This window comes from Cydia splendana, chromosome 3 (genome assembly GCF_910591565.1).
Source record: "Cydia splendana chromosome 3, ilCydSple1.2, whole genome shotgun sequence".
In the NCBI taxonomy this organism is placed as follows: Eukaryota; Metazoa; Arthropoda; class Insecta; order Lepidoptera; family Tortricidae; genus Cydia; species Cydia splendana.
The window spans coordinates 4,303,005-4,318,306 of NC_085962.1; the positions used below are offsets into that span (position 1 = coordinate 4,303,005).

Below are 15,302 nucleotides of genomic sequence, written 5' to 3' on the forward strand. Positions count from 1 at the left end.
GGCGAGTGAAGCTCGGCTCGGTCAAGTCGAGTAACTTAAGCGAGTTAGCCGAACTTGACCAGAGGTCACGACATTCTGTCTGGGACATTTATAAATAAACGTGTATGTTACGTCACAAGCCATTTCCATGTAAGGACACTTGTTAGGTCACTTTTCGGTTTCTCAATACAGGTCATGTTTGGAATAAACAAAAATAAAATAAAACTTTAAAATGTTACAAATTATTATATTAATTAAATACAATTATAAGTACTTAGGTCATATAAATTTGATGTCAATAATTAAGTGGGTACTAGAATTAAAATTTTATCAAGAATATTAAATGCTGTATTAAGTTAGCTATCCTGGTATTTATTGTAAAAACGCAAAGGCACAAAAGTAACGCTCTTATTCCAAAAGATAAATCAATCGCAATAAAAATCGATCACGTTAATCGTGTCGTAATTATTCGTTCAATCGACTCCGCTTCGAGACCGCGTTGAAACGATCTCATATAAATGCCAGAGACAAAAAAAGTAGTTCTCGAAGAGGCCGGGCGGCCGTGACAAATATACGAGTACGTATGGTGACGTTCGCATTCAGACTTCACCTACTGCTATTGCAGATATTATATTATCTTATCGTTTTCGGGGGCCCTTCGACCCATAGGGATCTTTTGTGCAATTACCCCCTAGGAAAGATCCGTCAACTACCCAAGAGCTTTTCACACCATCCATGTGCCGGATGATGGAGCTCATGGGTAGCGTTTTAAAGTCCCTTGGTTCCAGATATCCTGCTCCAAAGTCCTTCATTCTTTGTCTAGCGAGGGCGTGACATTCACACATTAGGTGTTTTACTGTCTCTTCCTCTTCGCCACACATGCGACATGCGACAATCGGTGTTGTCAGAGTGTCCCATCTTGGCCAGAATTCCTTTGACCCCGTAATGGCCAGTAAACACCCCTGTTATGATTTGCAGATATTACTGCCGCCTGCATTGCTGCCGAAAATGTCAAAAGTTAAGTAAAATTTAATAGAAATCCATATTAATATTATAAATGCAAAAGTCTCTGTCTGTTACTTCTTCACGCTTAAACCGTTGAACCTATTTAGTTGAAATTTGGTACCTATAGAGATAGATTGAGTCCCGGGGAAGAACATAGGGTAGTTTTTATCCCAGAAATGAGGGGGTGGAAGTTGGGTAATCGACAAAAAGCAGATTGGATAAAAAATAAGCTACTCAAATTGCTAACTCCAAGCAGACGAAGTCGCGGCCAAAAGCTAGTTTATCATTGACCTTTTTGACAAGTGCTGCAGTAATGCAGTCGACTAGCAGTAGTGTTGGTCGATGTTGCTGCGCGGAATTTTGACATTAGCGGCAACAATGCAGTCGGCAGTAATGTCGCGCTGTAATACTGCTGCAGTAATACTGATGTCTGTATTCGAACGGTACCTTTACGGTGATGGCGAGTGGAAGTTATTTTAGTAGGAAAAAAGACGTTGATTTTTACATTTAATTTATGCCACTTCATTGCAGTCCGACATACATATAGTAGGTTATAGGTGAACTGCGAATGCCATCTTTAATTCAAACTTAGGTAGTCCAATGTGCACGGCGGTATTGTATTTATAAACAGATTAATTATCCGAGAATCTTTTAAAAGTATGTATCAGATAATTTAACTGTCACACAAACACTTCTTAAGATGCTCTTGAAAATAAATCGTTTTAACAGGAAATTTGTCAAAACGAACTCGAAAACAAGTTAGGTTTTCGAAATCCACAAAACTTAAGTAGCTTTCATATTTTCACTTAACATATGCCAGTCTCACTCTAGCAAATACTAGTCTAGTGTAAACTGTAGGTAAACGAAATAAACACAAATTAAAATATTATCATAGAAAGTCATTTAATTTGTTCTTGGAGTAAGTGAAAACTGTGCTTAGCTTTCTTAACATATAAGAAAAGTTCAAGTCACTAATTAGTAAAGGTAAGCGGTAGTGAGTAGGCATTAAACTAACTTTGTATTAAAACGAAAGGGAGGCCGACGAATATTAATACAAGTGGGTGCTTACTCATAAAGCTTACATAAATTAATAATAAAATATGCACTTGGTTTAAAAATACAGTAGGTAATTCGTATATGAAATACTGTCCCATAAGTCGCCACAACTTGGTTTAAAAATACAGTAACTCGTATATGAAATACTGTCCCATAAGTCGCCACAACTTGGTTTAAAAATACAGTAACTCGTATATGAAATACTGTCCCATAAGGGGTCATCCATTAATTACATCACACGTTTAGGGGGAGGGAGGGGGTCAAGAAAATGTGACATGTTGTGACAAGGGGGAGGGGGGAGTCATAAACTTTGTGACGTCACTTTAACTTCATCAGTAACCGAAAATGTATTTAAATTAATTTATACGCTAATTATCATTTAAATAACAAGGTTTTGAAACGATAATCGATTTTATTCGTTTAATTTTATTTCTTAATCAGTTTTGGGTTATAAAATTACTAATATATATTTCTTTTGTCAAAAATATTTTGATAAAATATTAAATAAATATTTGCCGATTTCGTTGAAGAAATGTGACGTCACACCAGGGGGGAGGGGTTTGCCAAATGTGACCAAGTGTGACAAGGAGGGGGGGAGGGGTAAAAAAACCTAGACATTCGTGTGATGTAATTAATGGATGACCCCTAAGTCGCCACAACTTGGTTTAAAAATACAGTAATTCGTATATGAAATACTGTCCCATAAGTCGCCACAACTTGGTTTAAAAATACAGTAACTCGTATATGAAATACTGTCCCATAAGTCGCCACAACTTGGTTTAAAAATACAGTAACTCGTATATGAAATACTGTCCCATAAGTCGCCACAACTTGGTTTAAAAATACAGTAATTCGTATATGAAATACTGTTCCATAAGTCGCCACAACATACCATCAGTGGGTATAATCCTGTGGCCCTAGTGAATAAGGGTACATGTCACAGGCAACGCAGTTGTAAAAGGGCGTAAGTTCCACGTAACACTTATGCCCTTTTACACCTAAGCTGCGCGTGACTTGAACCCTTTTTCACAAGGGCCACAATTTATTTATTATCGTTTATTGCTACAATTGCGCAGTACAGAAATATAACGCAGTAAAGAAATTCCCATGTGACTGAATGAAGTTTAAATAAGTTATTGCAGTCTAGTGAACAAATCAGTCACGCTGAAATGTAGTTTTATCTTTCCACTGTACTCACCTCAAACCTCCATTATACACCGTAAAACTAGAGCACACAACAATGTGCCCGAACACAGATAAGAAAAGTCCAGCTTTTGTCATGCTATTTTAAAGCACAAATATACGGACAATGTATAGCGCTTAAGTCCATTTTCCTTTGTCGCGACATTCCAAAGTAGGGCATGCATGCATGGATGCAGCTGATCAGGCGAGCGCCGCGAGAATTAAAAAGAAAACGCTCCGTTTTAGAACGTGCAATTTTGAAAATGGAAGCGCAGTGGAGCAGTATTTGGATTGGAAATCAGCCCGTAGTTCTAATGGTACGGTTTGGATTCAGACTACACCAGCATTATTGTGGCGCGACATTGCTGCCGAGTGCATTGCTGCCTGTGCTGCCACCAATGTCATATGTCCGAGCAGCAACATCGATTTTGACATTGTGACTGCAGCAGCGTTACTGTTGTAACATTACTGCCGCAGTGTTGACGCGGGCGAAGTCACTGTCAATCCCCTTAAAAACACCTTCGCTACGCTACGGCAATTAGTGTATTTCGTAATTAGGCATAATTTAAACTAATCGAAATATCTTCCATGTTTTACATTATTAACTAGAGTGCCATATATGTCCCGATAGCGAACAAGATGTGTTTTGTGTGATTCTAGTTAATAATTTAAAACATGGAAGATATTTCGATTAGTTTAAATTACCCCGCAGTCTAAATGGTCCCCCTGCACCTTACTTTGTATGGGATGTTTCAACCTCATCCCGCAGTGAACGTGTTAACTGTTTGGAGGCCTTAAAGAACATAATTATGATCATGTATTTTGGAGCACACATGAATAGAACATTTTTTCGGCGATTGTACTTATAGTCTATTTTAATAAATATCAATATGAGAAAATTACATATCAAGTATTTTATAACAATCGTAATGGAATATTTGGTTTTTAGTAGGTACCAACCAGTCATATAAGGGTGATGCACATGCTATGAGTAATTATGCCTAATAATAATTATCATGCTACTCATTTTTCAGGATTACATGATACTGAATCACATATGATTCATGCAGGATACAAACATTAATATCACAAATAAGACTTCTAAGGATTGTATTGCAAAGGGATGAAATTGAAGGCCCAGGCTATATAGGGGTTGCATTATAATATCACGTACCCTGTACCAAGTGGCCACCTGAGGTCCCGAGTCACCACCGAAAACAATATACATACATATTATATTATATGTCTACGAGCAATATTCAGTTATGGGTAAGTATACTAATGTATCAATACGGTTGTGATATTTTAAGAAATATATTGATTAATATACTAATTACTAGTATTTGTTAATTAAAACCGTTATTATTGCACATAATTAATTGATGTAACCATCTATGGAAATCATAATGTAGTATAAGATATATGAAAACAATAGGAATCTAAAAAAACATGCAAGCAATTTAAAAATAGTTATAACATATACGAATAATTTAAGCTGAAAACGTCGATGCTGGTGCTGACCAGTCCTCGAAATTGAAGACCTAGGCTGAACCTAACATCATCAAAGGGATAGCTAAAGCTCACAGACTCCGTTGGCTAGGCCATTTTGAGCGTATCTGAACCGCCTAGGAGAAGGACGTCCTATCGGACGCCCCAGGACCGAGAAAAGTGGCGCTGCCTTGTTTCGGAGGTGTGGAATGTTCTCGCTCGAGAATATTCCCCATAGTAAACGGATAACGTTCTCGAGAACGGCACATCTCTAGTTGGAAGCCAAGTAAGTATTACTTATTTGCTGATCAATTAGATAACGGCGGACCAAATACAATTCTACTAAAAATGATATTCCTGTGTACATTAATCCCACTTTTGCATCAGACAAAAAAAAACCATGTTGATTCTTTGGCCGTCATTCGAATTTCATCTACAACACCACTGCATAAGGTCGTATTTTCCAGTACATGATTGTAAAAGGCGTTTTTTTCATGTTCCTCGTTTCGCGTAACCGGCATTTAAGAGCGACTTCAACGTAACGGTAAGAAACAGGTTTTCATTGTAGAACGCCGCCATCAAGTTGAGATTTTCCGAGATCTATTATAATTACAATCAGTTTCAATGTCGGTGGACCGTCTCTATTAATAATGGATAGAATACATGAAAATCATTGATGAGTGGCGGATGAATTCCTTAGAAAATACATTAATGCACGATATTAGTTCATATAATTCGAGCTATTATATTGTTCTCATGCAGTCATCTGGTTGAAGTATGACCATTCTTGAAACATAATTTCGGTTTATTACCGATATAGTAATTTATTAAAATTACTATATCGGTAATAAATTGTCGGTACAAACATTTATATTAAGAGTCACATGAATCCACCGCCAAAAAGACGTTCCCAATGTTCCCATACAATCGAAGTTCTCTTTAGAGCTGTTTCCCACTGACGTCCAGTTTTTTGCGGGTACGGTTTTTAGCAGGATCCAGTTTTCTGTAGTATGCATGCAGGATCCCGCTAACAGAATCCTCTTGTGAAATATGCTATATTAGCACCTATACTACTAAAACGGGATCCTGCAAAAAACCGTACCCGCAAAAAACTGGACGTCAGTGGGAAACAGCTCTTAAACAAGTAACATGAAGTTCAAGCTACAGTTACTTCATTACAAGTACATGTACATATTCAAATTAGTATGAAAATGCTATAAACCCTCGTGAATGATAAAATAGTTAGTCCGGGATCCGATCCCGCGTCGCTGACACAGTTCTCGATGGGACCGGTTTGGTTTACTTACATAAATATTGCAACAGCGTTTGAGGTAACCGATAAGCACGCGTGTGTTTGGACCTTTCTTCATGTTGTTAGTGTCGAACAATTTAGGGAAAAGGTGTAACCCACAAAAACCTATATAGGTACTTAAAAATGTTTTTCCTGTCTGGTAAAAATAGTGCCAAATTTTTGAGGATGTATCTCTATAGTTCTATTAACGAAAAAAATAAAACATTTCGGGTGAACGAAATAACTTTGCTTTGTAAGTGAAATAACTTGCATTAAGTTTAAGTACGCAATATTTTTTTAAATGTCATGGAAGCGTGATCCACCCGAAAAGTACGTATATAGTGCTAATTTAATTAGTATTTATTAGGTACTTATTTAAAAATATAAAAAAAATACTAACAACGGTGTTCGAGATTAAAAATAAGATTGTTTTAATTAAAATTCCAACTTCAGCACTGTTCAAGATTAAAGCCAATATTATAATTAAAAAACGTGAAGAACGTTTCAAATTCCCAAAGAGTTTTCTCGAAGATAGTTTAAATCTTTAAATCGTTCCGAATTCAAATTGAATTCGATAGCAAACACTCCTAAGGGCGCTTCGTTCGAAGAATCGATTTGCATTCGAGCGGCGTCTAATAAAAATAAAAGCGCTTATCGATTAGCGACGTTCGAATTCAGTAACACGATTTGCTTTCGATTAATCAAACGCTTTCATCATTTACATAAATTAATATACCTTGTTATTTATTCTGAATGATATCAGATATGGAACGTAAATTGGATGTATGTACCTAAGCTAAGTATATTGGAATCTATTAGAGTGTTTTATTAACAAATTGCTAGTGTTGTGAAAGGAGTTTATACAACGTGTTTGGACAGCTAATACACCATCCATACACTGAGAGAAAAAACTAACAAAAACACACTTAGAATTACAAAAATAAAACTTAATCCGGGGACAAGGAGAGTCAACTAATAGGAACAAATTGACTTTTGCAATTTCCATTTAGTAGGAAATACAACTTCTATATTTGTAATTTGAAGTATGCTAGAGTAATTTCAGAAATTTGGTTTTGTTATTCCGAGAGGTGCTTTAGCAATATCGGAGGTGATGACGTCATGGGTGAAAACTAACCGTTTTGTAATTCTAAGCGTGCTTTAGCAATATCGGAGACGATGACGTCATAGGTTTTACTAAACTGTACTGCGATTCCAAGCTAGCTGTTGTTATTCTAGAGATAATGACGTCACAGGCAAAAACTAAACTGTTTGCAATTCCTCCGCCCCTAGCAAACGGGCGCCGCGAGAGCATGTCGCGCGCGTGGTAGCTACCCGTCTCTATTTCTGTCTGTATGAATAAAAAAGCATTTGGTAGTATATCTCTGTACTAAAGAGGCACTATAAAAGCCTGTCGAGATATTCTACCCATTCCTTTCTTATTCATACAGTCAGAAAGAGACTAGTAGTTATTACGCGCGCAACATGCTCTCGCCTCGCACCTGTGCTAGGGAGGTTGGAATTGCAAACAGTTTAGATTTACCTATGATGTCACTATCACTAGAATAACAACAGCTAGCTCGAAATAGCAGAACAATATATTCCTGTAGACCCCAACTACACAGTAGGTCGAGGGTTAATATGTTCATGGCGCACAATATATATATCCTAAATTTATTATTGAACTTAAGTATAATTTAAACAAAGAAGACACGAGACACGCCCGCCCGACATCCGACACAATACTAACTCTAACCAAATGAACGTAGCAAGTAGCTGTGTTGGTATTACAAAACTCGTTGTGATTGGTACAACAATGAACATAAACACAACAAGTCTATCTACTAAATACCAGTAAACTTTGTAATGTCGCTATAGTAACAACTGAATTGTTATTTTAAATGGGGTAATGTTATTCCCGCGAACTCGTTTTTTAGATATTACAAAACTATGTAAGTGAGACATTTACTAAAATCATAACTTGAAATCACAGATGCTTTTTTCCAAAAATCACAAACTTTACTAGTAAAAATCGGAGAATTTTAGTAGTAATAAAAATGGATTGTAACAAATACTGAACTTTGTTTAATGCTCCATTTACTAAAGTCTGTTTGCTGAAATTAGATTTAGTATTACTGAGCTGTTTGTAGAAATAAATAAATTTTACAGAAATAGTGAAACTTCCATGATTACTACTAAAACTTCATTTTTTCCCCCAGTACAGAACTGTTTATTAATTCCTGGCTCCAATTTCACCACGGTGACAGGTGCGACAATTGTAAAACATCACTGTTGCTGACGTCACAGGCATCCATGGGCTACAGTTACCGCTTACCATAGGGTGGGCTGTATTCCTGTTTGCCACCATCATTGTTTTATTTAAAAAAACTTTATTATATCGGAAAAAAACAGATATTTCTCTTGCTAAGTTTATGACAATTGTCACAAGAAACACTACAATTGTCACGAAATTCCGACATATACCTCATTACCTGTCAAGAATTACCTACAATTCTTCTAAATCTTGACAATTGTCAGAAACTTCGCAAAAGAAATTTCTGTTTTTTTTCCGATATAATAAAGTTTTTTTTAATAATACAATGATGGTGGCAAACAGGAATACGGCCCGCCCGATGGTAAGCGGTAACCGTAGCCCATGGATGCCTGTGATGTCAGCAACAGTGATTTTACAATTGTCGCACCTGTCACCGTGGTGAAATTGGGGCCTGGTGGTGATTTTTCTCTCAGTGTATATAATAGGCTTTACTCCTTTAACCACGACACGTATATAGTACGACAAATTTTATCGACAAGCAAAAAAACACTTAAATCTATGATTTCGCTGATTGTGGGAAACGTTTTACTCTATTTCCGTTTCCGTCAGTATAAAAAAGCGGCAAATTTAAAAAACGTAAGCGCGAAGGGTTATCGTCCCATAGAAAAATTGAATATCGTGCCTATCTCTACTGCCAAAGTTGTTTTACAGACTATATTTTTAGACATTTTCCAATTGACATTGACCATAAACAAAACAGAAGTCAATAGAGCACAGCTAAGTGGCCATTTTGTTTTAAAACCGTGAATGACGCTGTTCCGCATAACGCTCGGTAAGTATTATGTAAATTCGGAATTTACATTTAAAATGAGAAGGTGAGAGAAATATTTTAGCGTAACATTGAATAATCGATGAATCAACTTAATCTGAATAAGCGAAAGTTCGTAATAATACCGGTTGCGGGAGTTTCGAAGGTCCGATATATGATAATTTTTGGCCCGCAAGCATATTTAACTTTTAAATAGGCATGCTTAATAAATACACTATTTCACTAAAAAAGTATTTTCAGTAGGTACATAATTGAACTTTAGACCTTATACAATTAAATTTTCAGTGAAAAAATAAGGCATACCTATAGATTCTTAATAATAGACCGCGGGCCAGGAGCAAATATCGTCAGTCATCGCCTCCCGCTTGATACTTTATCAGATGATAGTTTAGATGCTATCATGAATTAAAAAAATAGTCAGCCGGTTGTATCGCGGTGGAAAGACCGTCAGTTGATCTCATGAACATCAGCGCTTAATTTTTACATGTTTATGCAAGTAGCTGACGGTCTTTCCACCGCTATACAACCGGCTGACGGGTTTTTTTTTATAATAATATCTAAACTATCTTCTGACAAAGTATCAAACGGGAGGCGATGACAATTTTTTTTTTACATGTTTCGGTGGCTGCCATTCCTCAACCCACCAACGGAGAGCCAGCTGACGTCCATGAGGGATCATCATACATAGCCGTTAACCAATATACGATTTATCGCCCGGGAGGCGATTGGTCTTAGAAATCTGTTCGTGGCTCGCGGTCCATAAGTACCTAAGTAATTTATTCATACCATACCCTACCTGACCGCTTAGCATGACCTCGCTGCGTCATCGCTCGCGACTCCATTACTGAAGAACATGTCAGAGTCAAACACGACAACGCAAAAGCAGTCTGATATCATGAATGGCTACTGACCTTGGGCAAAGCAGCGAGGCACTGCTGCTTGACGTCCCAGACGAGCTGGTCGCGCGGGAACTGGAGGCTCTTCTGCACGTTCAGCTCGGGCACGTGCACGCGCACCAGAAGCCAGCCCGAGGGCTCGGGGCTCTCGCCTTCCATGGCTACGACATCTGGAACAAGGGTTTTCAAATTATAACCTTTGGATTTATTCTCTTACACAAGTAACAATCATACAGATAAAGTCAAATAATTTATCACTACATCTTAAACAAAGTCCATCGCCGCATCTGTCTGTTTGTGTGTTTATATGTTCGCGATAAACTCAAAAACTACTGAACGGATTTTCATGCGGTTTTCAGCTATCAATAGAGTGATTCTTGGGGAAGGTTTAGGTATATAATTTGTTAAGGTTTACCCGTGTGAAACCGGGGCGGGTCGCTAGTTCATAATAAAACCCGAAAGGTAATCCGTCATATGATTCGTCATGGCATAAATGTAATCCGCACAAGCATCGTCATGCCCCTATTCTAGAGGTAAAATTTGCTACATAACCCTTGGAAAATTGTGGTAGGATGCCGGAAAACGGTAAATTACAATGATAACGTTGAAGAGAATGACAATAAAGTTGGTCAAATGTGCGCGGTGCGAAAACGTGCCTTTAGGTGCCTTTAGTTTCACACAAATTATAGCGTGTAAAGGAGAAAATCAACAGTATTAACCATTAATATTAATACAAAAATTCGTAAGCAATTTGACATTGGGCTACGATGTTGTGACATCTTGAATGTGACAAATAAATAAAAGCTTAACAGTCACACGACCCTCTTCAAATACATACAACTCATTCATTTTAACACAATGAACTTACGAAATGTTATTTTGGCATATGCCATTTCCGATCGTAACCATAAAGTGATTTAAGAAGCGACGCATAAGCAAGCATTGTATCCTGACAGTGCAAAGTGGGTAAATTGTGAACAGGCACTGTGAAATCGGTCAAAATCGTTGGTCAATCGGCAATAATCGTTGAACGTACATTTTCTCATAAAGGACAGTCGTTCGCTGCATAATAAACTGTCACAGGCTGACCTACTGACAGTTATGGTGTTATTTATGTCAGCTTGGCTATTTTATTACCGTGAACTTTTACTGTCTTAAAACTCACTACTGCGGCAGTTGAGTTGAAAGCAGAATCATTATATTCCTCGCGTTATCTCGGCACTTTTGCCACGGCTCATGGAAGCTTGGGGTCTGCTTGACAAGTAATCCCAAGAATTGGCGAAGGCAGTAGTTTTTACGAAAGCGACTGCCATCTGTCCTACCAACCCAGAGGTGAAACTAGACCTTATCGGGAATATTGGTATAAATTAGTCCGGTTTCCATCACCGAAAAGCAACTGATAAATATCAAATGATATTTCATAATTAGGTTCCGAAAAACTCATTGGTACGAGCCGGGGTTTAAACCCGCGATCTCCGAATTGAAAGTCGCACGCTCTTACCTTCGCACGCTCTTCTTCTTGGAATTAGTTGTCAAGCGGACCCCAGGTTCCCAAGCCGTGGCAAAATGCAGGGATAACGCGAGGAAAAGAAGACCAGCGCTTCCTTAACCAGTTATCAAAAAGTATCAAGAAATTGATTACTTTTAGCTAAAACTTCGTCATTTCGAGGTAGGAAATATGAACTACGGTATAAAGGATGACTCACATTAGACCGGGCAGTGTCCGGGCCGGAGCTTCCGGAGCTTACTTTTCTATGACATGACAGGCGATCACGTGATGCTTTTCATAAAAAACTATGCGCCGGAAGCTCCGGCCCGGTCTAAAGGGGCCCACTGATTAACAGTCCGCCGGACGGTATCGCCCTGTCAGTTAGAACAAAATTATGACAGTTCCGAACAACTGACAGGCCGATACCGTCCGGCGGACTGTTAATCAGTGGGGCCCTTCATCCTTAAGTCTGCGATACACAGAGTGCACAAAAAGATAGGTATGTAAATACATATAATATATGTATCTTTTCCTCGTCCAACCGCGGAAGATACTTGTTTACCTTCAAACCGCATAATTAAGCATAATCTACGTCTCATTCTCCATACCTACTCATAAATGCTAAACCATTTTCCATTAGCCACTCATCCGACAATGACATTCAATGACAATACGTCTATTGTGAGGGCATATTTGAAATTCTAAGCACGGAATTTTTTCGGTTTTCGCGAGGAATTTTAATAATGCTTTATCAGGAGATAAAAGTTTTTGATTGTAATTGTTTGAAGGTTTTCAGAGGCTAGGTTTTAGCTAAAAATTAGATTCTAACATTTCTGATATCTATAGGTATACATTTTATTACGAAATTTATTAAAGGGAAAAAATATTAAAAAACGAAGGTATCATGGTTGATATCTAGAGTCCTACGCTCTGCAGTCTGCACACACTTTGATACGACTAACTGCCCGATTCGAACTTTAAGATACGTCAAATATTACGTCTAGATATGTTATGGATTATACTCTGTATTGTATCATTAGGTATTTGAATAAAAGTAAACAATATCTTACCCTCAAATGGCTCCTTAAGCCATGATGAGATACAGTCAGGTCGTTCAGTGACTGATCCAGGCGATTTTGTATTCGGTCGGTTAACCAATAAATGTTATTAAATAACTGCCCGAAAATTTACAAATTGTTTGTTTACTTTTATTTAAATACCTAAAGATACAGACTATAGGTATGTCAGTGTCAAAAGTGACGTTTCTGTTTGAAGAAACGTCATTTTTGACACTGAAGAATCTAATCCATACCTTATCTTATCTAGATGTAATATTTGACGTACCTACTTATCTTAAAGTTCGAATCGGGCCGTAAGTGTGGAGCCCCTATGATTCTATGAACGTCTTAACATAGGCAATTGACGTTTATGGTGGCCATACTACTCTGTCACTGCAGTCTGCGCATACTAGATTGGTCGACTCTCGTTAGATGCATTGTGGATCAGTGTCTGGGAGTCATTATTAGGGAGTGAATAAAAAGGTTTCTCAGAGTTTACGATTGAAAAACAAAATCTGTCAACAATGTGAATATGTCGCTTATCGCTGTGGATGTGTGGATAACTGGATACCTACGTCATGGTGTTTTATCTGAGCTAAATGAATGTATTCTCTCACATACGTCGTACAGGTAGAATTCCTCAATAATGACACACTGTATTATCAAGCCTCAGGCGTCCGCCATATCGTACCCGTACCAAGATATTCCCGCGGATATTTTTCTATCGTCTACGTTAACTCACTCTGCGTGTTTCTCGCTCACACTGATGAATTGGTGCACTGAATGAGCGAATGCACTGCGAGTGAGCTAACGAGAGTGAGAGAAGTTGATCGTGGTACGGGTGAGCACGTTCCTAGAACACGGTAAGTGGCGCCACTGAATTTGAAATTGGAACTTCGGGGAAGTGCAACCGGACGCGTTCGCGGCTTGAGGTGTAAAGTCCGGTAGGTGATGATGATAGTGTGATGTTTAAAATATTACGTGGTTTGGATATCAGGATATCACTGGTTTCGAGTGTGAGTCAATTTATATCTATACTTAGGCAGTGAGATAGTTCATTAAAGCGATATGTTCGATAAATTCCTTACGAAAGAATTTATGTTTGATAAGTAGGTACAAAGTCGTGGGATTAGTCGTCAAGCGGACCCCAGGCTCCCATGAGCCGTGGCAAAATGTCGGGATAACGCGAGGAAGAAGAAGTAGGTACAAAGGCAAACATCATTACAGAAAAACAACTAACTAGAGAAAGTCTTCTACGAGTATAATGTTATAACAGAGGGCCTTGACGCTGATTTACAGGACATATAGATGATATAGAACTTAAAATACCTATACATTTGCGTAAATATGTTTTAATATTTTAATTTTAATTTAAAATTTAAATGTTACGGGACACGACCATTATTCAAAACATATTCCACATATAAGTTCAAAAATGTACTTAGGTACAGGAATACGTACCTAATTTATTTTCTTTTTTCCAGCTAATATCTTTGTTTCCCCGATAGTCTGTTTTTCATTTTATTTGTAATAAATAATATTAATAATCATAGGACATTCGCTCGGTGTACAAACGTGTCACACACGTGTCACATCTCCACGGGGCTTCGTCCGACGTTAAGCCTCCTGAGTTCCTATGTAATAAAATTGTATATTTTATGTTGTTTTGAATTATACATCTATTTACTTAACGAGTCTTATCTTCTATTTGCAAAAACCATATGGCATAATCATATATTATCATGTAGTATGGTTTTATGGTCAATAATGTCATCTGTTTATTACTAAGTAGACCAACCAGAACATTTACAATGGGTAAATGAAATAATTACCAACTGCAAAAGCCTTTGAGACCAGATCACACCGGCCGATGGTGCTAAAATGTTGGAGCCGTGCACGCACACGTCACGCAAGCGGTGTGCCGTCTCTCATAAGGATCTGTATATTACAACGCGTACGTGCACGTCTACGCCCACGCACCCGGTGTGCGTTTCTCTGTTGTTTTCAAAAAGAGTGTTCTATAAAAGGATAGATGTAATAACGCCTTTATCTAGTAGTTTGTATGTGCGCGTGCGATGATAGTGACGCAATAGTAGATTAAGGGATCGTTTTGAAACCACCAAATACGGATTTAAACGGTAATCTACTTAATCCGGAGATAAGGATGGATAATGGATATTCTTTTTTATCGGAGAATTTTTAAATTCTTGTAGTGATATACATATTGTTACAGAATTATACGAGATATTACATTCTACGGCATTCTTCAACTTCGATTTAATAGTTTTAATACCTAACTACTTAGCGGACAAAATTAATTAAAATAAACGTTATATACATACGCTTGTCAGTATAAGTAACCAAGTTGTCTACTCGATTAATAGAACCCATTACTTCACAGATTAAGTTATTTCATGCACGTGGACGCAACATGGACGCAACAGCTTTACTTGCTTGATGTTCTGTGAACTCTGCTGCTTAGGTAATGAGGGTGACCGCTGGTAACTAGAGCTACCAAAAGCAGAGTGAGGTACGCTAATCTGTGGTTGTCGTTTAAATAATTTCCTTAAGATACGAGATGGTAAAGGTGGCGTTCGGATGTCAACTGCAGCTGCATAAGGGTAACATTCCATTTTTGACCGCAGCTGCACTACTAGTACGAACTCGTCGGTGTTATTGTCAATTTCCATAGTAAAATAACTAGTAGTGCTGCTGTCGTTGGAAATGGACTGTCACCTTAATGGTAACATTCCATTT

The 15,302-nt window shown here is 37.8% G+C and overlaps 1 protein-coding gene across 6 annotated transcripts in view; it reads right to left on the reverse strand.

Moving 5' to 3' along the window:
• The window catches only part of LOC134806385 (SH3 and multiple ankyrin repeat domains protein 2), a 215,604-nt gene that overhangs the window by 129,939 nt on the left and 70,363 nt on the right, over window positions 1–15,302 (reverse strand). For all 6 annotated transcript variants that reach the window (XM_063779631.1, XM_063779630.1, XM_063779632.1 and 3 more), the window contains exon 2: window positions 10,014–10,168. In XM_063779631.1, the coding sequence (XP_063635701.1) occupies window positions 10,014–10,157 (144 nt within the window). In that variant the 5' untranslated portion in view covers window positions 10,158–10,168. The remainder of the gene's footprint in view (window positions 1–10,013; window positions 10,169–15,302) is intronic.